The 25,990-nt window shown below is 40.2% G+C and overlaps 2 protein-coding genes across 2 annotated transcripts; both read right to left on the reverse strand.

The window, feature by feature from the left end:
- Positions 1-224: 224 nt before the first annotated feature.
- LOC140932374 (uncharacterized) lies at positions 225-8,652 on the reverse strand. The gene is made up of 6 exons (XM_073381991.1): positions 8,566-8,652; positions 6,415-6,764; positions 5,698-5,828; positions 5,254-5,453; positions 3,183-3,572; positions 225-525 (listed from the first exon to the last, which is right to left on the reverse strand). The coding sequence occupies exons 1-6, from the start codon at positions 8,650-8,652 to the stop codon at positions 283-285; spliced, it is 1,401 nt and encodes a 466-aa protein (XP_073238092.1). The 3' UTR covers positions 225-282.
- Positions 8,653-13,052: 4,400 nt separating this feature from the next.
- Positions 13,053-21,589, reverse strand: LOC140929797 (uncharacterized). The gene is made up of 7 exons (XM_073379499.1): positions 21,060-21,589; positions 20,288-20,463; positions 19,324-19,673; positions 17,007-17,137; positions 16,006-16,205; positions 14,533-14,922; positions 13,053-13,961 (listed from the first exon to the last, which is right to left on the reverse strand). The coding sequence occupies exons 1-7, from the start codon at positions 21,487-21,489 to the stop codon at positions 13,719-13,721; spliced, it is 1,920 nt and encodes a 639-aa protein (XP_073235600.1). The 5' UTR covers positions 21,490-21,589; the 3' UTR covers positions 13,053-13,718.
- Between the last annotated feature and the right edge of the window lie 4,401 nt (positions 21,590-25,990).

The raw sequence follows: 25,990 nt of genomic DNA on the forward strand, positions 1-25,990 counted from the left end.
TACGTAATTGTTTTTGTATACTCGGAGTACAAACAAATTTCATCTAACAAATCAAATCAATTGTGCAGGCAATATCCTGTTTATAATTAGGACAGACTCGCTCGAAATTATATACCCTGTCTAATATAATAGGACAGAGAGGTAAAAAAACATGCACTGTCCAGCGGCACATCCTCGTATAGGCCATATAAGGGAGTACCCCCCCACCACCTGGAGAATACTGTATGCAACACAAGGAAGAGACAGAGGGCGACATAATGAAATTACGAGATAATTTGATAATTACTTCATGTGTTCATGCTGGGGATGCAAGTTTTCAAGCAATAATTTTCCCGCGGCCTTGGTTTTTATCAACCGTGGGATCTTGAACTGAACTGGTGACGTCATAGGGTTGGCTTCCATGAAATGTTGCATCAGGAGATCGAATGTCCCTTGTTTCACTCGGTACAGGAAAACAGGCGACTCTTCACCATTCTTTCGAAAATCGCGGTAAGAACTGTTGTAGTTGCAAAGAGCCTCTTCAAGCTGTAAAACAAGGGGAAAAACTGTATGAAAACGTGCGCAAATGACAGTGTTCTACAAATTGAATGGAGAAACACTCAGAGAGAAATTAAAATAAAAGTTGGTGGTCAGAAATTTGCTTTTTGCACGTAAAAAGGGCTAAAAGAAGAGTGAAGACAAATTTTGAAAAAAAATGGGAAAAAGAAAGAAGAAACGGTAGAAAAAAAAAAGGAAAGAAGAAAAATGCGTCGCCTACTTTTTACGCGTTCCCAAGTATTGAGAACCGTAGGACGAAATCTTATTGGTTTTGTTTTGGATAGTTGTCTCGGTAGTGATAGCCTTTGTTTCAAGCGATTCCGTGCAAGTTCGTCGAGAAAGTTGGGACGAGAGCAAACATTTTTTTCCAATCGATCCAACTTTCGGCAATAACTCGATCGGAAACGCTTGCTACACACAGGCTACGGTAGGAATACGGTTTGACTTTAGTAAAACTAAATAAACGTATTTTTTTAAAAGCGTTTTTCTTATGAGTTTCGAAAGAAGTTGAAATTAGCTGAGAAATCTCTTGCCGCGGCTCAGCCAGTCACAACTAACTAACACCAGAACCAACGGCCGTAACCGGTATCTTGCTCGTACGAATCAGTTCTGACGTGCCTGTCTTGATGTATAGTAAAAAGCTCAATCAAGGCCGATTGGAGTGACACATATCAACCGGACGTATGGTCTAAAAGAAAGCAAAACGTCTACTTCTGGTTGACGAGCGTCGCAAAAAACGCCTTTGCTTTATACACTTCGTAGTGACAAGTGCCAGTTCATGAATTGTAAGTTTCAGCTCCACGTCCGCTGTATGGTTATGGATGGCAAAGATCATTATAGGACAGAGAGGGAGTCTAAGGGTGTTGGCTGTGATATCTCAATCACAAAAAAGTTATTTTTAGAAACTACGCGCAATATGTGGAAATAGTTTCTGGTGAACTGGTTGACTTCTGGAAGACTCGCTTTCATGATTCAGTGCTTTTCTCATTTCTTTTGAAATTGTTAAGAATCGAACTAACGGATAAAGTTCGGTAATTTCATGTGCAAAAGAGATTTTAAACGACTTAGACTGGAGAGAATGATACAAGTATTACAAGTATCAGCTGAAAATCTAGCGTAGAAAAGTATCATTTTTTACACTAAAAAACACACTCACGATTAAACACTGACAATTTTTGTTGTTAGAGTGAACTACAGTAGAACCCCGGTAACTCGAACTCTGAAGGGAAACAAAAAACAGTTCGAGTTAGCGAGAATTCGAGTAGTTATTGAGGTTGATTGAGACTGTAACAATTTGCCATGTTAAAACTAATTGAAAGTGCAGTGAATTGATAGTGCAGTGAAAATTTAACTTATTTCATGCGAAACGGTAACAATTAATTTGATAAGGTATCTTTTATGATAAAACGTTATCTGTTTGTTGCACCAATTAAAATCAGATTCCTGTAGTGTTGACGAGTGTTAGTTTTATTGTTTTTACCCTAATACAACAAGACGAGCTAATGGGATGGCATTCGACTGGAATTACAAGAACCAGAATTCGAGTTACGGGCTAAATTTCATTTTTGATCAATGGAAAGGAAATTTAGTTCGAGTTAACGGGGAATTCGAGTTATCCGAGTTCGAGTTAACCGCGTAAAATTGACTGAAACATGGAGCAAAATCCAAGGAAAATCGGACTTAGTTCGAGTTAGCGGGGAATTCGAGTTATCGGGGTTCTACTGTATTTGCTTTTCTTTTATCATTTTCTTTTGTTTTTGTCCAAGAAGCGCTATATCCGTCCAAATAATGGCTCGTCATTGCACTGCGATATTTGGTTATCAATGAAGTTATTTTCTTTGACCACGAGTACGCGAGAACACAGCCACTCAGCTAGGCTCTATAGTATAGGAGAGGGTGGGGTCCAAGGGAGCAGCGTAGCAGCGTAGCAGCGAGACGAGCGGACTTGTGAAAGCCAACGTAACTTGCGGCACAAAACTCTAACACGAGAATAGGCTTTGATAGGTCGTGCTCGAAAAGTAGCATAATATGCCACTTGCGGTGCTCGTATATTTCTAAAATTATGCCAATAATTATGCTAGTTTTTGTAAATTATGCTCATTTTAGCAAAATATGCAGGAATTATGCTTCCATGTTTTCATCTCAAATTTGGTAAGAATACCTCAATAGCTATGCAAAAATCAAGTAAATGGCAAACACATTTACCCTACTTATAGCTAGGAACTTTAAGAGTGCATTATTCATTCTCTGAAAACTATAAGAACTCAAGCAAAAAACCAGCATACGGACGCCATCTTGTTATGGGTAGGCGAGCAAGTCAGTTACGCGCATGCGTTGAGTCCTGTCGGACCGTGGTCCTGTAAATGTGACAATAAGCAGATAAAAAAAAAATACTTCTTAAATTTGCCCGTACCAAATATCATGGGTGAAAAAAAATTGGTTGCATGATCAGTAAATGACAATTTTGTGCTGCAAAACTAGCCAAAAGTGCAAATTATGATGGCAGCGCTTTTTACGGGGCGCGAGGGAGCGGCGTAGCAGCGAGACCAGCGGACTTCCAAAATACAACGTAACTTCCGGTACAAAACTCTGACGATAGCCTACTCGCTAAAGCCATCCACTCGAATCTGTACAGTTTACTATACCTTTTCTTGGAGTAAACACGTTTCTTCTTTTGTCAAGAAACCGCTCAGCTCTACAAACACGATATGGAAAGGAGCCTGCTCTGGTCCTTTCTTGGTTCCAGTCTCTGAGGAGATGCCATCAAATATCAGACTTCCTGCGCATGTGTAGTCAACCAGTTTTATTTCTTTGAAACTTTCAACAGATTCACACAATGCGTCGTAGACCATTTTCTCAGTCATATGACAAGGAAGAACCGTGCCTCTACGGTACTGGAATTCCAAGACAGGAGATTTGTAGTGGAAGCGGGCGACTCTCACCACATCTCCCATTCTGTATCGGTAAAGACCACCTGGCGTAGTTATAACCAGCTCGTAGAGAGAGTTTACTTCAAGGTCTTCGGCTAAACAAGTCTATGAAGGAAAAAAAGGAGGAAAATCCTTTATTAAAGGCATCTGGAAAACCTTCAACAACGGCAAGGTATACATTTTAGACTACTAGCGAGTCCGGTACAGCCATTTATAGGCGGATATATATACCTGGATTTTTGAAAACTGGGTTAGCAAAAAAATCAACTCATTCTACTACTTGGCAATTTAAAACAATAAAACATCATTTAAAGGCCGATTAAAAGCCTTTATCTGACGCCGGGCGGTAAGTTAGTGGTTACTAGAAGCATTTCAACGAGTCCAATTTAAAATGACGCAAATGTTAGAACATGTCAATCCTTAGCGGGAGAGGGTGCGGCAAAAGCGTGATATGATCAGTTAGTCTCTGGATAATCCGTTCACTGATCATGTGTCTGCTTTAAGTTTGTCATGCCAAATTCTTTAAATGTGCCATGCCAATTGGCCAATAAAAGGATTCTCCTCACCCATTTGCTGGGCTACGAGGCCGTGTCAAGGCGATGTGGTCTTGAATTCTCTTCTTAGGGCTAGCTAAGGTCTCAAGCTGCCTCTGTCATGTAGAGCCTTAAAGCAGCTAGAGTTGGCCAAGTTTTGATAGACTTGAATATTTCTTTGCTAATCAGGCCAGAAACCAAGAATAGACTCACCTTAGAAGGCTTGTGGGTGAGAGCTGATTTTCTTTACAAATATTTACTCTATTTAAGTCAAGTTAAGATATGTGGCCTAGAGCTGCTAGCTGGTGCGGTTTCCATATATTCGGTTAGATATATCTGAGTGGATTTGGAAAAATCGGATTATAGAGAGCAAAGTCCAAGAATCAAGAACTCAACCTCCCACTACAACCTACAACCTACAACCTTCATTGACTTGACATACATATTTGTTCAATAGTGCTGACCACTCATCATTAGTCAATCACTCCTCCCCCCCGTGCTGTACAATTGACACCATAGAGCAATGATTTGGCTGGGGTAGCCCGTAGGCAAAATTCCTTGACTTTGCACTGCTGCTCTCTAACTTGTCAAAGTGTCGAAAGTCTCCCCCTACTTTGGTCCAGAGCTCCCATCCACCCACCAACTGTTAGGTCTGTCCCTGGGCTATCTGCCGGTATTGGGCTTCGCGGCAGCCCCCTCTATTTTTGCCCGCTACCCTGGCTTGACACTTAGAAGGCACCTTTTAGCAAATTCACACAAATATATATACACATATACTATATTGAAAAAATTTCCATTGACTCGAGTGCAAGGTTGGCTTGTATTGGCCAAGTTCCAGTTCTGTGGCTTTTCATTGTGAAAGTGAAGTACACAACTTGCGGGAACAACGCAGAAAAGCTTTTAGACCAAACCGAGGCCCGAAGGGCCGAAAAAATTTTTTTTGAGACTGCCTTTCTTTTTCTCAGGGTCTGGATAACCACCTCCCCTTATTTTCATGATTGACTGTGGTCATGAAGAGTTAAAAATAGGAGAAAAAATGCCGCCACTGCGATGCTATCCTTCTCATGATGAGACTGAAAAAGTATATAAAGTAAGCGGCGCTGAAAAGGACGAGAAATGAAAAGCATTTTTTGTTTCTTTTTTACATATGCCTGTACAATCATGACATGGCTTGCGTGACTCGTCCACAAGAGAGGGTGTAAGAAAAACCCCGCGACTAATCAATCTGGACATAATGTCCAACGAAAAGTTACCTTGGCTTGTTCTTCATGGCAATTTTCAACAGGTACAAATTCAAAAAAGGCGGCTGACAGCACAGGTAGATACATCGGCTCATCTTTTGGCCATAAATTGACACCAATGATCGATTCAGAGCTTATGTATAAAGAAGAGTACATAGGCACATCACCTGTGTATTTTTCTCGCAGTCTCTTTGCATACAACTCTTGTCGCCCTAAATAACGAGGGAGGAAAAAAACATTGGCAAAAACAAATTTCCTTAAAATCGCATCATTTTTTAAAAGTCGGGTTTGCAACGAGGATCTGGAAATAAAGCAAGTGAAAACTGAGCAATGACAGTGCCTTTGGGTGCGTTCTTTGCTTGTGGCGAGCGAATAATGATTCGTAGCATCCTGGTGTCCACTTTTTATTTTTTTTTTATTTGATGAAGACAAAAACATCACACTTTGCTACTATACCTGTAGTCCTACCCCTTATAATCCTAAAGTTTGGCCAGATTCTTGATGCTATTCCATCAAATCCTGCCTGGAATTCTTTTCGTAATTCTTCAGCTCGCTTCTTGTCAGGTTTAAGATACCTATCCAGCTCACTGAAACAACACCAAAGTAAAACAATAATTAAAGTTCCCCCATCACGTGTTGATCCTCCTTTTTTCACGCGGTGATTAAAGAGGCAAATTGGTCGCCGCTCGGTGCACCATAATGCGTCTCTGTTTACAAACGCAGGCATTTTTATTCCTCTTTCGGTGTTTTCGGTGGCAAGCAGTACAACAAGGAAACAAATACAGCGCTAAATTATGTTTGAAAAACGATGCCCTCTCAAAAGCAAGCAGGTCCGATGGTAACAACTAATGTTAAGGAGAAGGACTAAAGGATCCCATTTCTTCGACACAGAGACTTGTCGTCCTTACGCCGTCGTCACTCGATCCAATCCCAAATCAATAAATCAGTGGCAGATCCAGGGGAGGGGACCAGAAGGCCCGGGCCTCCTCTTATTTTTTAGACTAAACTGAAGCCCGAAGGGGCGAAAAAAAATTTTTTGAGACTGGCCTCCCACTTATCTCAGGGTCTGGATGACCGGGCTCCCCCTCATCTGAAGGTATGGAATTGCCTGAAACTCTAATAAACTTAGCAAGCTTAGGGCTCAAACGTGATTACTTTCAACATAATTTTTACCTTCTTATCTTAGTATCCAATTCTAGATCGGAGTCCAAACTTCCTTCTTCAATATCCTTCACCAGACGTTGCCAGTTTTTCTCTAGTTCCAGAAAACCTCTATATGTGTACACGGCCAAGTACGAAAATATAGTTCCGATGTTACGATCTTTTAAACCAAATAGCAAGTGAACATAGTACGACGCGTGGCTTTCCAAAATGTGAAAGCCGGGGGCTGGGGTCGAGTACCGTGCCAACTCAGATACGCTTGGTGTGTTATTGGTTATAGCACTTTTAAGAATTCCGCCTTCAGTTATCTCTTTGTTTCTACTTTGTCTAAAGAATCCCAGAGTTTTCTGTAGATTAAAAGTCTGCAATTTAAGGAATAAAACTGTAATGTTAGGTTGGATACACTAGCTACATAACCTGGAGGTGCACTGTAAGACCAATCGAATCACAAGGCTCTTGAATTAGCGCCGCCCGGTTAGCTCAATTGGGAGAGCGCCGGTCTGCTGAGCGGGAGGCCGTAGGTTCAAACCCCGGCCGGACCAACACTAAGGGTCTTTAAATAACTGAGGAGAAAGTGCTGCCTTTGTAATAACAATAACCGTAGGCCCCGTCTCACAAGCCCTTGCACATGTAATAAATCTGTGGGACGTTAAAGAACCCACACACTCTTCGTAAAGAGTAGGGCACGTAGTGCCCGGTGTAGTGGTCTATCTCACTTTCACACTCATGTTTGGGGGCATCATCACTCATTCCTTCAGTACTTGTAAACTGCACCTTAAGCAGTCTGGCAAAGTCCCCCAACCAGTGTTGTAAATTATCCCTGAAAAGCCCCTTGGGGAGGGGATAATAAGATATTTACAAAGTTTCTTCATTTACATTTGATGAAATAAGTGCGCGACAGCCTATCTAAAGTTCTTCCGAAAGAGGGGGTGCATATTCAAAGGAAGGCGCTTAATCAAAGGGGTCCCTTAGTAAGACTTACGATTTGCGCCCTTTAAAAACGGCGTGCCTTTTGTAATATGACGAAAACTAACACAGTGGATAATTCACACAAAAGAACTGCAAACACTCGAAGAGAGACGAAACTCCAGGCTGGAACTGAACGGACAAGAAGGTGTTCTCCTTTGTTTGCGCTGGATAGTCATATTTTAATCAACAATTAGTGAACGAGGCTGATTATCTTATGAAGAATTATGGAGATCGAGGAGGTTGTTATCCGTCGAGGCCGTAGGCCGAGGCGGATAACACCCTCCGAGATCTCCATAATTCTTCATATGATACGAAAGCCAAATTCAATAATTGTTTTATTATTCATCCAAAATAATTCCTAGTTTAAAATATAGCCAAAACAAGCTTACCTGCATCGATGTTAAGTCTATCTTCGATAGTTTACGTTTAGGTTTGTCCAGCTCCGCAAATATTCTCCAAATAGCAGATGTCGCCCTCCTAGTTGTCTTCTTGGTGTTTTTGCTATGTTTTTAGCCATTATTTCGCCTAGCTCCAGCTGTAGTTCTTACTCTTGAAACGAGTGAAGTGTCCGCCATTTTAGTTTTTACAACGAAAACAACTCAATCTCGTCCCCAGGTCTTCTCGGTTAGCGGTGCATTAACCTGCAGAAGGCTGCATTTTTGACGTCATTTCCTCGTTAAACACAAAATTCTTCCAAATTTGGTCATCAGTAACCGGTTATGATAGTTAAAAGTAGGGTTGTCTAGGAAGGGGTGAATTATGCGTGTGCTTTTAGCCAATCAGAATTGGGGAAATATTTCCAATGAATAATAAGAAATCTTAAGAAATTCTAAAGGTGAGTAAAGGAAAAGATTTTCCTTTAGATCATTTACTATGATATCTTAATAATATTAAAGAAAGCACCCAGAGAAAGGGTACTCTTAGGAATTCTTAGTGGGGTTGTACCGCCCTGTTCTCGACCCTATTTCAGACCACCATGGGCATAATTCATATCCTCTTTCAGACCAAAACTATACCCTTCGGGGTGGCACATGTATAGATCATACATAACATTAAGGGACTCACCTCCACTGGGGAGAAAGCGATGGGTACTGGGTATGAGAGGAGCGCTCATTTGCTAGTTTGGTCAAGGGACAGGCGCTTATTCAAGTAGGGGTCCCTTTTCGCCAATAACAGCAAACCTTTTTCATCTACCTGAGGATGTGCAGAATACATAGCACTCGACAGTGCGGCTACTGCAATACGGATTGGTTTCTCCTGACTCTGAACACGAGGTATCATACTTGGGGAGCCTGTGGTTCCTGACGTCACGGCCAGTTTGCTCGTCTTCTCTTTTGTCAGCACCCCATCTTCACCTTTAGCGATCCTGTCTTCATACGTTAAAATCGAAGCAAAGATTTAAGTCATTTTCAAGGGAAATTCAAGAAGTCCTAATGCGCTGAGGGGATCCAGACTGTTTGGTACCGTTTCTAAGGAAAGAGCCACTTATTTTGGATGATTAATAGATGTTAGTTGACTCTTGACTCCCGATTACTCGAACCCTCGCTAACTAGAAGTCGATTCCCCCTAAATTTCCTTCATACATTTTTAGTTATACCCTCGGTAACTCGAACCTCCCGCTTAGTCGAAGTAATTTTTGTTTCCCTTCAGATGATTTCTATACAATTTTACCCTCGATAACTCGAACCATGTTTTAAGTGCGTGACAAGTCGGAAAAAAAATCATGTACTGAAGTCCGAAACATTGAATTTATTTCGAAACAGCCGTGTCACTCAGCCCACTTAAGGCGTGACTGTATATGCATATTTAGGTAAAATGCTATCTAGTACGGTTTGCCTCTATCAATGATCCTGAAAATTGAACTACAACTGTACCTTAATGGCCTTAGCAATATAGGACATTTTAGAAGCTCAAATTTTCGTCACGTGACTGATAATTAGGAATTTAGTGACGGTCAAAATATTTACTCTTAAATGGAGAAAGGATAATGAAAGACCAACAAGTTCTTTTAGGTACATTTCAGAGGCTATTAAAAAGGTTCTGAAAAATTCGTCTTGTATGTATGTTTACGTTATATAGGAATCGGTAAATAAAGGGAAAAGGGTCACTTGACTTATTAATTAGTTGAATAACTAATAGGATAAATAACATTTCCAATCATACAAGCCAGATTTACGATTTACACTGTTTATGTAACATTTTGGTAGTGTCTTTCCTAAGATTTACGTTTGCAACCCTTCCCAGTTTAGGAAAAAGTGTTTTGTGACGTCATAGACGAAGCAATATCACGTGTTATTTGAAATCACGTTTCACATCTTTTTTTCGTTGAACCACATTTGTAGTTCACTTTTCAGGAACACTGATGGAAGCAAAACAAATTCTTATTTTCAGTTATTTGCTTCGAACTCCCGATAACTCAGCCTTTTTTCGATTTCCGTAGAAGGTTCGAGTTATCGGGAGTCGACTGTAAAAGTAAATTCTCGTTACACTTAGAAATTACTTTACTTTACTTTGTTGAATTCGTCCATGTTCTTAATTAATATGTACATAAAAAAATATAAGAAAATATAAATCACGTTAGATAGAAAAAAATGAATAAATAAACATTATAATGCGACAGGTGAATGAGTAAATAAATATTATAATGCGACAGACCAAATAGAATAAAACCTTAAATGGCCGTCTCTCAGAAAGGTAGGTGTGCGATTTTGTTTTGTCATGGATTTGACAAAGGACCAAAAGCGTTTAGTGTTATTAAGCAGAGATTCGTTCAGTTCGGACTTCTTGAAAGTTTAACTATTTAAGCCGCAATAGTGCCCAACATTAATTTTCTCCTAACAATGTCCATGTGTTGCCAAGAGAAATGGTTATGAGAGTTAATAAAATGATCACCTAAGAGAAAATGCCTTGATCTTCTACCAAATTCTCTCAACTTATTCTTTAAGGAAATGTATGGAGATCAGTTTGGAGAATTTGTATGTGGATATTGGGGCTTAAAGGGTTAACCATGCAGCGCCCTCAGCATTCATGGTGTCAAAAAACAGCCACCTAATTCAGGCGCGTATCTAGGATAAATACTGATCGAATTCCTGAACGACCGCCGATGGCGGAAGCTTTTAGGAGAGTCCGGGCGCATGCTCCCCCGGGAAAACTTTTGGATTGTAACTCCCTTAAGTCCCCTTTCCTGGGATTCTGAGTCATTCTGACAGGGTATTGGCCAGTTCCATTTTCCTCGGATGAAGCCTTGCAACTTGGAAAGTTCTTTTCTTTATTAAAAATACAGTCGACTCCCGATAACTCGAACCTTCAAGGGAAATGGAAAAAGGTTCGAGTTATCGGGAGTTCGAGTTACCGGGAGTTCGAAGAAAATAGCCGAGAGAAAGGTAAAAAACAGTTTTTATTGCACAATGAACATTTTAATCACATTTAATAGTAGAAATGTCAAGTGAAAACTAAAAGATACTTTTAGATTATAAATCAGAACGTAACGTAACAAAACAGCCTAAATTGAGCATGCGTTTTGCTGTTTTGAGAAGAAAAGCTGCTTCACGTTTGCCTGTGACAATCAACATCAGCCTCCACTAGTAAACTTTACTCCTACAACACGTCAATAGGAAATCCAAAATTCAATGTTTCGGACGCCAGTAGACGGCTTTTTTCCCGACTTTTTAAGGGGTCAAAACATGGTTCGAGTTATCGAGGGTAAAATTATATAGAAAATGACTTGAAGGGAAACATAGATTGGTTCGAGTTAGTGGGAGTTCGAGTTATCGAGGGTTCGAGTTACCGAGGGTAAAATTACAGTGAATGTATGACGGAAATCCAGGGGAAATCGATTTTGGTTCGAGTTAGCGCGAGGTTCGAGTTAGCGAGGGTTCGAGTTATCGGGAGTCGACTGTATCTTTAGTATGAAAAATCTGACCGGTGTGGATCCGCGCCTGTAATTCTCCCAGTTTTACTGGCCGTGCCTGCCCTATCCATCTCTAATAAGCCGTTAGCCATTCGCGTTAGCGATTATGTTTTTCCAATCTTTGAACGTGACGATTTACGGGTCAAACCTTTGAACGAAAGGTATAAACACGCAGAATAATAACAATATTAATTATAATCTTCTTGTTACTCCTTTTTCTCTATTATTGTGATCCTTTATTATTTTGCTTTTAGCTATGGCGTTTTTATAGATGTTTGAATTGTAAAGGACTTTTTTTCTATTGAGTCATTCCCTAAAAAGGTCAGTGTATTGCTGATGAATTATTGTAATCGGCCGCTATATTGTAATGGCATGGAAATGTAAATAGATTGAATTGAATTGGAAGTGTATCTCGTGTGCTGATCTCCAAATCGTGACAGTTTGAAGAAAGGGATCAGTAAATGCTGTAAATGGTATACATTTGACATACCGTATTTATTCGATTAACCGCCCTGGGCGCTTATTAAATTTTTGGACCTTGAGAGTGGGCGCTTATTCGAGGTGGGCGCTTATTGGAGGCTGGGCGCTTATTAAATTTTCACCATTTTCAGCAAGTGAAGTATTTTTTTTTGCAACAAAATAATAAATGCTACAAACAAAACGCGAAGAAGTAACAAAGCAAGGTTTCTGTAAAATACTCTGAAGAAAACTCCGTCCTCAAGGAAGTCTCTTATTGGAACTTATTCACTTAATTGGGTGGGGTGGGGGTGAGTGCTTATTTGAGTTTGATTGGGGGGAGGAGGGGGTGGGCGCTTATTATCTTTTTCTGCCTTTAGGATGGGCGCTTATTCGAGGTGGGCGCTAATTCGAGGTTGGGCGCTTATTCGAATAAATACGGTACCTGAGAAGGGGAGACGAATTCCCGGAGGGGGGGTGAGGGGGGGAGCACTGCCAATGTTCACACCTTGTAGCAATCAATATCGCAATTGACTCAATTAGCACAAGAAACAATCGAACATTTGCAGTAATGATTTTTAGAACCCCGAAATGATTCTGCCCCCGAAATGATTTCCAGTGTTCCACACGGGCAGCCCTAAAATAAGAAATCATGGAAACGGAATCACAGTAAAGGAATCTGGAATCTGGAATCTGGAATCAAACAGGATTACTCTTTCTTCCATTCTGTATTTACACCTAAAACAAAGAAAGCATTGGTGTCCAGAATTTCTGTTTAGGTCAAAAACTTTTTTTACCCGATTAAAGGTCGAAAACCGCTTATCGAATAACGAAAGAATGTAACAAACAAAAGCACTACTGTCCTCCAAAAATGCAACTTTAGCAATAGGCAAAGTTTGATACGGAATCCATTTTTCATTCAAACTGAAGAAGTAAAGAAGGGTTATTATTGTCTGATGTTGTTTTCAGAAAAAAAAAAAAAAAAAACATTAAAGTCATGATGTAAGATTTTTTTTAGGAACTTTCCCAAGCAAGTTCAAACATGCCTTTAATATGAGTTCCGCTTGATTTTTTTAACCAATTAGAATTTTATCCTGTGATAATTTTTTTATCCCATACTAACTTCTTTTATCACGTGATAATTTTGCATCCCGAGATAACCGTCGTGTGATAATTATGTTATTCCCGTGATATTTCTTATCTCGTGATAATTTAGACTATTATCCCGTGATAATATTTTATCTCGTGATAAATTTTTGTCCCATGACCATACAAAACCTGCACTGTCACATGACTTGGAAAAGCAAAGATGGCCTCTCCAAGGACGGCCCCGCGATCAGGTGATTTTTTTTTTCGGGAAAAGCACGAAAGTCGGCGGACGGGGAAAGAGAAGGGCCGGTTGATCGCAGGTTATAGTTTTATCGGCAAAATGATCCTAACGGCAGAGTGATGAATAAGTAAACAAAATAATAAAACCAAAAATATATCGCAACAAATTTGCCCGATATTTCGGTTTGGAACTCAAACCTTCTTCAGGGGCTAGGAAAAAAAATGACAATGAAACTGAAAGATCGTTACAAATAATGGTTTGAAAATTAAAAAATAGATGGTGATTAGTGTAGGTGCAGACTAGGTTTTATCGTATATCATCAAGCTTCGTCACGTCTTTTTTCCCTAGCTAGAGGAGACAATGTTTTCTCTTTGTATGTTAAGTAAACCTCCCGAGCCTTTCTGACTCAGTCACATTTGCTGCGTATGACTGAGTTCAAGAGGAATGAGACGAACATCGTTGAATGAATGTCCAGGTTAATTGAAATGTTTATTTGTAGTTGGGCAAGCTCCCTTAGCGTCCATCTAACCCTTACACCTCTAGTTGACGAATACGAGAACCATTCTCCGAAAGCGGCCAGCCCTAGTTACCGACACCTTTTTCGCGTCCCGAGGGCGTCTGCTTAAGAGAGCTTCCACTGTAATTTGATAATTACTTCATGTATTCTTGCTGGGGATGCAAGTTTTCAAGCAATAATTTTCCCGCAGCCTTGGTTTTTATTAACCGTGGGATTTTGAACTGAATTGGTGACGTCATAGGGTTAGCTTCCATGAGATGCTTCATCAGGAGATCGAAGGTCCCTTGTTTCACTCGGTACAGGAAAACAGGCGACTCTTCACCATTCTTTCGAAAATCGCGGTAAGAACTGTTGTGGTTGCAAAGAGCCTCTTCAAGCTGTAAAACAAGGGGAATAACTGTATGAAAACGTGCGCAAATGACAGTGTTCTACAAATTGGATAGAGAAACCTTGAGTTAGAAAAGCAAAAATTGTTGGTGAAATGAGTAATGAATTTTCGTCTTATTTTTTAAGGTAAACAATGCCTTAAAGAAGAATATAATGGGAAAAAAAAAGAAACTTTTTTTAAAAAGGGTTTTTTTTTATGGGTTTCGAAAGAAGTTGTAGTTGACTGAGAAATCTCTTGCCACGGCTCAACCAATCACAACTAAAACCAAAACCAACGGCCGTAACCGGTAACTTGCTCGCATTAATCAGTTCTGACGCGCCTGTCCTGGTTTAAAAAAAGGCGTTGTACAGCGATGCATACCAATCGAAAGTGTGGTCTCAAGTTTCTTTTTCAACTAGCTTTATTGCAGGCTCTCTACTATAAGGGGGCATGCACAAAGTGAGCGTTGTAGAAGAGCCGGCTCCCAAGGCCAACGGAAACTTTGGCACAAACCTCAAACAAGAGATTCTACTCGAAAAACAACCAACCATCCACCTGAATCTGCACAGCTATAACTATACCTTTTCTTGAAGAAAACACGTTTCTTCTTTTGTCAAGAAACCGCTCAGCTCTACAAACACGATATGGAAAGGAGCCTGCTCTGGTCCTTTCTTGGTTCCAGTCTCTGAGGAGATACCATCAAATAGCAGACTTCCTGCGCATGTGTAATCAACCAGTTTAATTTCTTTGAAACTTTCAACAGATTCACACAATGCGTCGTAGACCATTTTCTCAGTCATATGACAAGGAAGAACTGTGCCTCTACGGTACTGGAATTCCAAGACAGGAGACTTGTAGTGGAAGCGTGCGACTCTCACCACATCCCCCATTCTGTATCGGTAAAGACCACCCGGCGTGGTTATAACCAGCTCGTAGAGAGAGTTTACTTCGAGATCTTCGGCTAAACAAGTCTATGAAGGCAAGCAAAGGAGGGAAATTCTTTACTAAAGTCACCTGGAAAACCTTCAACAACAGCAAGGTACACAGTTTAGACTGTATAGTAAGTCCGGTATAGTCATTTATAGACAGTTTACCTGACTGGATTTGTTAGAATGTGCATGCAATCGGTCTCTTGAGAGCCAAACTCAAGAACCCAAAACTCACCCTCCACACCCATGACACCCATCACTAATCAATCACTCCTCCACCTAGCACTGCTATTCTCATCATGATTATCAGTCAGAGCATTGATTTGGTTGGACCACCCCGCAGGCAAAATTCCTTGACTTTTTTTACTGCTTTCTACATTGAAACTCTAATAAAAGTGTCAAAAGCCCCCTCCCCACTACTTTCCTACTTTTGACACAGAGCTCCCAGTCACCCACTCACTGTTAGGTCTGTTTCTGTGCTATCTCCCAGCATCAGGCTCGACGGCAGCTGCCCTCTTTTTTCTCCCGCTACTCTGGCTTGAACACACGCGATGCCCGTTTTAAAGCAAAAACTTAACGAGCAACCTTAAGCAAATTCACACAAACATTCACACACATATACTATATATATTGAAACAATCAGTTCTCCTGTACAAGGTTGGAAAGGAAACAGGAGTTCAAAATTCATTTCTCATCAACATTGCGATGGGGGAGGGGAAGGCAGGTTCGAAAAGGTTCAGGTGGCTAGATATTTGCCAACTGAGTTTTTTTGGTACCTTTTCATGGACTGGAACGAAGTGAGTGAATTATGCAACTTCTGGGATCAAAACAGGAATTCCCGAAAAGCCCATCAGAATGCAGGATCCACTTCATCTTGCATATTCTCGGAGTCAGCCTTTTAATAACGTTACACATGATCATGATCAATTCATGAATGCTGCGATCGCAAACGCGCGCTCTTTCATCCCAGCCAAGATGAAGAGGTTGAGTGAGTGAGTGTGCGATCACGAGACACCTTTTCTATTTCGTTTATGATGAGAGTGGTGCTGAAAAGTGGAGTGGCGCTGAAAAGAAGGAGAAGTGAAAAGCACTTTTTTTACGGGTTACTGTACAGAGAAAACCTACCTTAGCTTGTTCTTTATGACAATTTTCAACAGGAACAAATTCAAAAAAGGCAGCTGACAGCACAGGAAGATACGTCGGCTTATCTTTTGGCCATAAATTGACACCAATGACTGATTCAGTACTTGTGTAAAGTGCAGAGTACATAGGCACGTCATCTGTGTATTTTTCTCGCAGCCTTGTTGCATACAATTCTTGTCGCCCTGAATAAAGAGGCAAGAGAAAACGTTGTAATCGCATCATTTTTAAGCCAGGTTTCTGATGAGGAACTGGAAATGATGGAAATTGCAATGATGAATTGCAATTCTTGCTTTTAAATGTATATACGCTTTAGCTCCACAATATCTTAGTAGTCTTTTAATAGTGAGAGAGTAATCACGTTATAATCTTCGATCAAGTGACGGGATTGTCTTAGTACTAATTGCCCCTTCTATCATGACAAAGAAAACACTGGGAGACTGAGCGTTTTCAACCGGTGCACCGAAAGTATGGAACAACCTGGCTTCCATTACATATCAGGAAGGAAAAGAACTTTAATACGTTTAAGAACTTCACTTGCTCAAGAACTATTATTTTAAAATAGCTTATCACTTACATGTAGTTACTTTAACGTACTTTTAAACCTTTTTAACGTTTATTTTTTAACCTTTTAAAAGCCTTTTTAACCTACTTTAGCGTCTCAGAATTCTTACAGCGTTTATCTTATATTTTAAGTTGTTTTGCATTCATATTGTATATACATTTTATTAATTTTAATTCTTCATCTGTGTAATGCGCATTTGACCATATTTTTATGTTAATTTGAGCAATATAAATGATATGTATTATTATTATTATTATTATTATTATTAAATAAAGTAAAATATAGCCAATGACAGAGCTCATGGTCGTGTTCTGAAACGACTTAAGGTTTTCCTGCGACGGGCGAGAAGCGATCTATCCTCGTGTCCCCTTTTATTCTCTTATCTGATAGAGACAAAAGCCTGCAATATTTTCTACCATACCTGTAGTTACGCAGAGTATAATCCTTAAGTTTGGCCAGATTCTTGATGCTATTCCATCAAATCCTGCCTGGAATTCTTTTCGTAATTCTTCAGCTCGTTTCTTGTCGGGCTCAAGACACCTTTTCAGCTCACTGAAACAGCACCACATTGTTAACAATATGTTACTCTTTATCGTTCACGTGTTTTCATCGTTATTTCCTGATCAGGTTATTGAGCGCACTAACCGGCACTAGAGGCTTACCATTTACACAAACCACCCGGGTGGAAATCTGGTTCATAAACATAAAACTATAGATTGAACGTGGTGGGCGGGCCTGCTACGAAGTACTATCCATTATTTCAATATTACAATAGACGAGGGCACCCAACGAGAAAATAGTTCAAAACCACTTTTATAAACATAACATTTTTAAACGTATTTTTTTTAAAACGGTAGATATAGGCATATTTTTATCCCCTAAAAATTTTTCATCTGTTCGGATTTCCTAACTGAAAGTCTAGTGATCCGAACATTATAGGGATCCAAACTTGCCTTTTTGAAAATTTCAGCCAGAAAAAAGGTTCCCGAAAATTCTAAGTGACCTTTTTAGGGTAAAAATCTGTTAAAAATGGGCAATGATACCATTTTTTAGATGTTCGAAAATCCTGGGAGAGGCAGGCAAGCAAGAAATTTTACAACAAATGTTCCGACGATTCTAAATCTCAAATCGTTTCCCGAACAGATATTCTCCGAAAATTTCCGTTGGGTGCCCCTGAATAAGGCTCTGGACCTGTACGACGTTGACGACATCAGAAACTAGAGAACAATCTCTCCCAGGTCCAACATAGCGAGGACTCTCCTGTGCCCGCCGACGTGCTGCTTCTAGCAATTTGAACTTCTGTTTTGTTTCCTTTTGACTTTTCTTCTTATATATCAGTAGCTTTAGTCATTAAGTTTTTTTTTTTTTAACGATTTATTATTTTTTTTTTGTTAACGAGGGATCCACGGTAATTGGTTAGGCTAATAATTTTTATGTATTCATGTATAAAGATTGTATTCTATTAGGCGAAGCTAAATAAATAAATAAATAAATAAATATCCAAATCAGCTGAAAGACTAAACAAGAGGGAAAGTTGCATCGGCTCAAATCACATCCCATACTTTCTGAAGCTTTTCACACGGAAAGACGCTTTGATTTTCCAACCAGAGTTTCTGTTTTTTTTCCATGTAAATGGTAAGTACCCAAGATCTCTTGATTTCGACTCTTTTATTGTCCTCGTACCAGTCGTCGTGATTAAAAGCTTTGCGAGAGGTATGTGTTCCAACAAAAGGCAACATAGAGCGAAGACCAGCGAAGGCGTGGTTGACGGAAGGATCGAATTCCTTTCCCCTTCTATGTTCCTAACTTAGGTCGAGTCTTTAAAGAACAGCTAGAGAATTGCTTTTCGCTGGCCTTTCAACTGAGTACGAAGTAGGAAAGAGAACAAGTGGCAAAAAAAGCTAAATGCCCCTCATATAGGAGAAAATGCTCCTTATGTAGGAGATGATAATAATGTTTGGTTGCACTTCACAACTAAACAAACGTATCCTAGGTAGTGGTCTCAATATTTTGGATTAAAAAAGGACATTACTCCCAAAAAGACCACATATATAGATCTCATGGTCAGCACGATCAAGGTTACTATTAGTAATTAAAATTTACAATGTAAAACAAAACCGACATGCCGACTTATCTCAATCTTCAGTGCGTATAGAGTTATAAGCTAGAGCCAAAATAGCGAGAGTTTCACCTCATGATATTACTGAGATAAGAGACAAAAGAGATCGGCTCTCAGTATGCAAAGACACAACTTGACACTTTCCATCAATATCGAAGGATGGAAAGGCGTTACCAGTGTTCATAGGCCAATTTTATGCTACGCATTTGTTTCAGTTTGACTGATCACGATCTGTTTTGATATAATTTTGATAAACTTTAGACAGTTCACAGGATTTGTACCACCTCGTTAACAAGGTCCTCTCCTACTCGTCGGAATATGGATGAGCAAAAAAAACGTGGTTACAACGCAAAAGAGGAGAGTACCGCTGACACAATTGAAATAAGAAAACTGAGTCCGTGTATCTGAAAATAGCCTGGGAACAGTGCGTACGTCTTTCAGAAGCTTTTCCAATAAACTGGTTGAACTAATTTGTTAAATATTTTTCCATCTATTCGCTATTGCTTCTCTGTTGCTAGACACTGAACTGTTTTTATCCGGTTGAGAGCTATTTTGGCGCAAAAGAATAGATATTTTAAATAGCCTGAAAGCCCAATACGCTGTGGGGTGTAATTCTTACCTTCTTATCTTAGCATCCAATTCTAAATCAGAATCCAAACTTCCTTCTTCAATATCCTTCACAAGACGTTGCCAGTTTTTCTCTAGTTCAAGGAAACCTCTATACGTGTACGCGGCCAAGTTTGAAAATACAGTTCCGATGTTGCGATCCTTTAAACCAAATAGCAAGTGAACATAGTACGACGCGTGGCTTTCCAAAATGTGAAAGCCAGGCCCTGGCGTTGAGAATATTGCCAACTGGAATCCGGTTGGTGTAACATTGCTAATACCACCTTTAGGAATTCCGCCTGCAGTCGTCTCTATGTTTCTACCTGGTCTGTAGAATCCCAGAGTTTTCTGAAGATTAAATGTCTGCAATTTAGAGAATAAAATAATGTCATGTTAGCTACAATACAAAACCTGGAGGTCCACTGTAAGACCAATAGATCGCAAACGAATCACAAGGCTCTGAATTAGCTGGCAACATCGTCCCCAGGGCTTTTCCCTTAAAAAAATTGGCCCCACCCATTTTTTAAGGGAAAAGCCCTGGAGACGACTTTGAATTAGCTAGGACACAAATGATTTAGATTAGCAAAACCAACAACCTTCCACGTGCAGCACAATTTTTGTACACTTCTGATCTTTGCGGTGACTACAACACTACTAGAACACTACCTTTTATCGAGAACGAAAACAAACGACGAAGAATTTATCTTTCTCTTTTTGGACTTGAAAATTTTCCTTACGAATTTAACTGCAGGAGAGTTAACCTTCATGTTACAAAGTGAGCGAGTTGGGAGAGTAATCGCACTCAAGTTTCAAATGTTTAAGTGACGCTTTCGCTTTCATAGCCGTCGTGGTATCTTTAACTTCCCTCTGTTGTCAATACACTTACTTATATAGAGAGGTACCCCCCTTCCCGCTAGTGTTGACGAGAAAGAGCGTTTTTCTTGAAGTGCGGTAATACGTGTACCTTCTTCACTTACCTCAGGAAACGCCGAATACATCGCACTCGAGAGTGCAGCTCTTGCCATAAAGAATAAATACGCTTGACTCTGAACACGAGGTATCATACTTGGGGAGCCTGTGGTTCCTGACGTCACGGCCAGTTTACTTGTCTTTTCTATTGTCAACACCGCATCTTCACCCTTAGCGATCCTGTCTTGTTAAGAGAAATCGCAAGCAAATATTTAAGACATTTTTAAGCGAAGTTTAAGGAGAACGGATGTTTTATGAGTCAAATGAGTCAATGAGTCATGAGTCAATGAGTCAGATCTGAAAAAAAAAAAAAAAGTTTCGGTAGAAACAATAAAATTAGGCATTACTTTTATTTATTTTGTCTACTTGCTTCATTGCTGACTGCAAATGCAAGGCCTATTTCTGACATGAAATCTCAACCTGGGCTGTTTCTTAGCAGTATCCCAGGTCCTGCTACTACTACGTGCATGCCCCGAAGAATAGCCTTCCCAGACATCCTTTACTGAACCATTTAAAACATCAATTTAAGTGTTTACAGGCTAGATACCCTGTAAAATTCTCAGGACCCCGAAAACCCCACCCTGTTAGGCAGCTCATACCAGTTTAGGGTCAATTTAAGGGATTGCATCTCCCCCGCGCTCGTGTGCATGCAGATTATCACAATAACCGTGGGGCGCTAGTTTTCTACGAAGCCGTTTTTTGCGCCGTCACGCAACCCTGACACAAAGAACTTACAATAGGTGAATGGCTACGGTTACAAGAGTGTGCGTGATGGCTTACCCACATATTCCTGGTAAGAAGCCTTGGTCGTCAGTGGAACAAGTTTTATGAAGTCTGCACTGTTCTGGATGCTTTCAAAGTTGTACTCTCGCCCAAAAACGGTGTTTCGATTGCTGCTTATTATCTCCATCAGAAACTTTTCTTGTACTTCTCGACAGTCGTTTGCCTCCCGATCAAAGCGTTTTCTTATCCGCCCTCCGTAAATCCGCAGAACCATAGTAGCCACATAATTCTGAAGCAGACTACGAAAATTGTGAGATTTTGATCTGTGTTGGCTAAAAATATGAACACACGCTAAAATCGTGATGCATGCCAAGAAACCAAATATGGCAGCGAAGAGAAAATAGGTAAATTTACTTGGCAGCGCTGCTATAAAAGACAGTGGAACCATGATGAACGCACAGACTTTAACGTAAGTCATTCGAGCCATTTCTGATGATTTTTTAACGGTATTGCAGTTTCTGCAATAAGGAGTGTTCACTATTTTGCGCTCTAAAATTTGCGTGTCTCGATATGTTGTTTAGTATGCTAATGACTCTGTACCCCGCATCATATTAAAAAAGCCATTAAGCGATATCATAAATAGAAGATGCCAGTCACGCAACGCTGACGCTTGCATTTGACGCAATCTCGTTCCCAGGGGACGGGTAGGAGAGAATCCTGGGAACGAGGTTGGCATGAGCCTGCGTAGCAGGCGCTTGGAAGTAGTGGGCGAAAGAAAGAACGGGCGCGCGACAGGAAAACACGAAGGCTAGGTTGGCATTGACGAGGCCCTCTTGCCATCTTGCGGTCGGCAGGGGCGTGGCCGGAGAGGGGGGGGAAGTGGGGTTTGTTACGTATGTTCTTAGTTTGCCCCTAAAACAGTCGATTTTTTCTCAAAATCGGTTTAGCGCAGCGTAAGAATAGCGTAAGAGTCTCACACGTGTGAGGCGAGGGAGAAAAAGAGAGGGAGAGTAAAAAAAGGATTTTTAACGTCTTTTTCCAGTCTCGTTCTCTGTTTTCACCCTCGCTCCAGACCTTTTGCTTGACTGTTCGCGCATACTTGCAGTCTAGTCCCCAGGCTGAATTTTAAGCGGTCTTTTCGCGTTTTGAGGTATAGACCATATCCCTGTCGGTATTAAACCCATCTTCGTAGTCGCCATTTCATCCAGTAGCTTCCAGTCTTATGTCTCTGTTTCAAGGCCATATCTAACCTTATCCTACCCCAACAGGGTCTCAATGACGATTTAGGGCCTCTTCATATAAACCCTGATGACCGATGATCTCGCCTTACCTCTGCCTGTGTAACAGCCGTGCCTCCTCGCTCCTCGCCGCTATGGACGATTCGAGGAGAGAACGCTGTCTTTGCAGGCTATGATGATTACGCTAAGAAAATACCCAGACCACCGGCAATTTATGAATTTAAAAACAAGAAACAATCAAAGAGCTCGTGGTAAGGATCCAGGTAGAATCTCAAAATGGTCCAAAATGACTCAAACCTTGTTATTGTCCCCAGCCTCACCAACTAAATAATAAAATTGCAGCTGAAATTGCTTTATTCATTTTTGTTTTTCATGGGCCCTAAAAGCAAGTTTAACACTGCTAGCCAATGGAACCCGTACGGCGCGCCCAACGCGATTTAAAAGGTAGATTATTAACAAATAGTCTAGCCAAGAACTGGTCCTGGTGGTCAAACAATAGCCTACGTTACTGCCGGCTAGTAGCAGTAGCAGGCAGTTTTTTATCTTTTCCCTGTTATTCTCCCTGTTCCTTTGTATTATAACTTCAGATGTAGAGGATATTACACGGTGGCGGGAAGATATGAATTTTATTTTCGAGTGGCAAAACAATATTTTACGAACGAGCGCAGCGAGTGAGTAAAATATTGTTTTTGCCACCAGAAAATAAAATTCATATCTTTAAGCCGCCGTGTAATGTTTTTTTTATTATATAGACAAAAAGACATCGATAAAATGATAGAGGGAAATTACCGAAATTACGTCATCGATAAACTCACGTGTGAGATTATGGAAAATAAATCACTCGGGTCCCGGATGTAGTTTTTATGAATTTTACGAGTGGTATATTTTCCAGTAAAACACTCGTGTCTATATAATAAAAGAGGTTATAAAACTGCCTGAAATAGTTCTGAACTATAAACTCCCTCTAAACACACGACAGTTACGCATCGATACGGGAGAGACATCTTTGATGAATATTCGCGCTAATTTTTGTTCCCGTAAATTCTTACATATAACTGATAACAAAAGAGACTCTTGTTGATAATGGATACAACAATAACACTCTTTATTTGCCTGACTATGACAAAGTATTGAAAAGAACAGAAAAATTTAAATTGAAACAACAGAAAGGTTACAATCATCGCTTATTTCAACAATTCAAAGGAAGAGTCACTGACCGGTAAAATATTTAGAAGCAGTATAATTTCCTAAACTGTAGTCATAAGGTCTGAGAATGATCGTTGGGGTTTTAGGTTGTTTTTTTATGTCTCTTATCGACGAATAGCTTAAATAATCTCTTTTATGCAAGAGAGGGGTTCATTCCGGTTTCAGCTCGATTCATTGTATAACGTGAATGTTCTAGAACAAAAGATTTTCATCATCCGGTATTATTAGATTTGGCACATGTGAAATGCGACGTGGCCTAAAGAAAGTAAGAGGGTCTTTTAGTCGAGGGAGTTAGGGCAAAAGCGTAACATTTCTGAAAGATGAGATGCAAGTCCCTAGCAAAGTACCGGTTTGGAAATTATATCTATTATATCAGCCCAAGTGAAAACATAATCCCATTTTTTTGTGACCATGACACTCGCGTATGCCGTGCTCCGAACTTGGCATTTCTGTGGTACAATCAGGTGAATTAAATGCGATTATGTATTTGAACTCATTGACCCTGGCCTAATTTCTTTTAATCTGGGCTAAGAGAGGATATGCTCTCATTTCCCGGCGTCATTGCTTAAAACCCTTGTCACGTGTTTTTATCGCGTCAAATATTGAGTCGCTCGAAAGAAAGACAGACGCCTCTCATCAAAGTTAAGACCCTTTACTGAGATATGGCACTCTTTTGTTGCACTTTTAGTCGCCTGGATTCTACGGACAAAGAAACTAAGACTTCTTTCAGGAAAAATCGTTATGGCTTAAAAACGGACGGAAGATTAGGGCTAACTATTAATCTTCTGGGAAGAATTATGTCGTCTTACGGTTAAAGAAAGCCAGGCAGATTCTTGAAAAAAAGCTTTGTACTATAGCTATGAAGTTCAAGGGGGACTAGCAACGACGTCTGCTCACAGCAGTTCTTATAAGTTTTTCTTCCTGAAAATAATATCTAGCTACAATTAATAAGCCCTTTTAACCCTTAAGACTTTTCAAGGTATCTGAGTCACTCAAGACTATGGCGACTGATGAAAACATGCAGCTGCTTCTATTAGAATGGTAAAGGCAGCTTTTATAAATATAAAACATTTAAATCTCGTGCTTCTACAACTAAGATAAAGATACTACTGTAGATATCTATAAAGGGTTGTAAGTTTTCGCCGCGATATTACAGACGGTTAAGCCGGCCATTGGTGGAGAAAATTCATCTGTTAGAATAACAAATTGAATAAATGGTTCTGCATTATGTGAAAATACAGGTGAAAGTACTACTGAAGAGGTTTTTTACATGAGGCAGCGTGGCCATGTGGTTAGAGAGCTGGACTCGCAACCCGAAGGTCCAGAGTTTGAATTTGTAAGAAAGCTAACTGGTCTGCTTCCTGCCAGTTGGAATCTTTAACCTTTAGGCTATTTAGATAATCGTTCCATCACTGCCAAGGGTAAAAAAGGAGATTTATGAATTTTTTTATTTGAAGTCTCTCACTATTTAAATAGGATTCGGCCCACAACTCAAGGTTCTGAGCTGAAGGAAGTCACCTCTGACAAAGCACGTGACCCACTTACTTCTCTGGATTCCAAGACTTGTCTCGCGCTGGGCGTCCAAACACTGAAACCTACCGCGTCGATCGACTGCCCTGCTCAAGATGTTGGGATGCAAATTGATGGGCTAAAATCAGCTTGGGATGCGAAACGTTTGAAGACAAAAAGTGAAATTGGTGCGGACATCTTCGGGCCACAGTGATTGATCATTGAATGATTTGAGTGAAAGCTCAGCTCACCCTCAGCTCTTTAGAAGGCTTCACACACCATAGGATTTAGCTCGCAGAGTAAAAAATAGAACAACAAACTAGATGAATAGTACCAAGAAAAAGCACTTGACTCAGCCATAAGTTGATGAGACGGCCCTTTGAGTTCTGAGTCCTAATGACACGTACCTAAAGGTGCGTTCAATTGACGCTATTCCGGAATAAGAATACACAGAAGTTTTGTTCCAAGTTTCTTTTACCATCTGTCTTGGACCACTTGAACCTACGTGCAACTTAATCCTGTATTTCAACTAGCTAAGATTTGGAGGTGTTACGTTGTGACGAATTATTTTATTCCGGAATACCATCATAAGAACGCGCACTAGAACATTCTCTAATAACTCCAGGGGTAAGGGTCAAACCAAACAAGAAAGTTCAGGTCACTGTGTGCTTTACGTTACTTCAGGTTAGTGCACTAAAACATTATATGAAAGCATTGAAAATGACATTCGATCAGGTACACATAGCCGACAGACATCATCACAATCAAGAATATACGTGAACATTTATCATTCTTTACTACTTCGAAATCAGTCATAGATTTACTTGAAAAAATTCTGTGCATTACGTTTGTGTGTGTGGGGGGGGGGGGGGGGGGGGGCGGAAAGGCTAATGCGGCCTACAGTTCGTAATTATGTACAAATCGCTAATCCTCTTTAGTTTAGTTTGTCAAAGTATCTGACAGTGTGTCTGAGTGTGTAAAGAAGCGTTGATTCCGCGCGCTCCGCTTATCATATCGCCGAGATCCAGAGAGGGA

The sequence above is a fragment of the Porites lutea genome, chromosome 3, assembly GCF_958299795.1.
Source record: "Porites lutea chromosome 3, jaPorLute2.1, whole genome shotgun sequence".
In the NCBI taxonomy this organism is placed as follows: Eukaryota; Metazoa; Cnidaria; class Anthozoa; order Scleractinia; family Poritidae; genus Porites; species Porites lutea.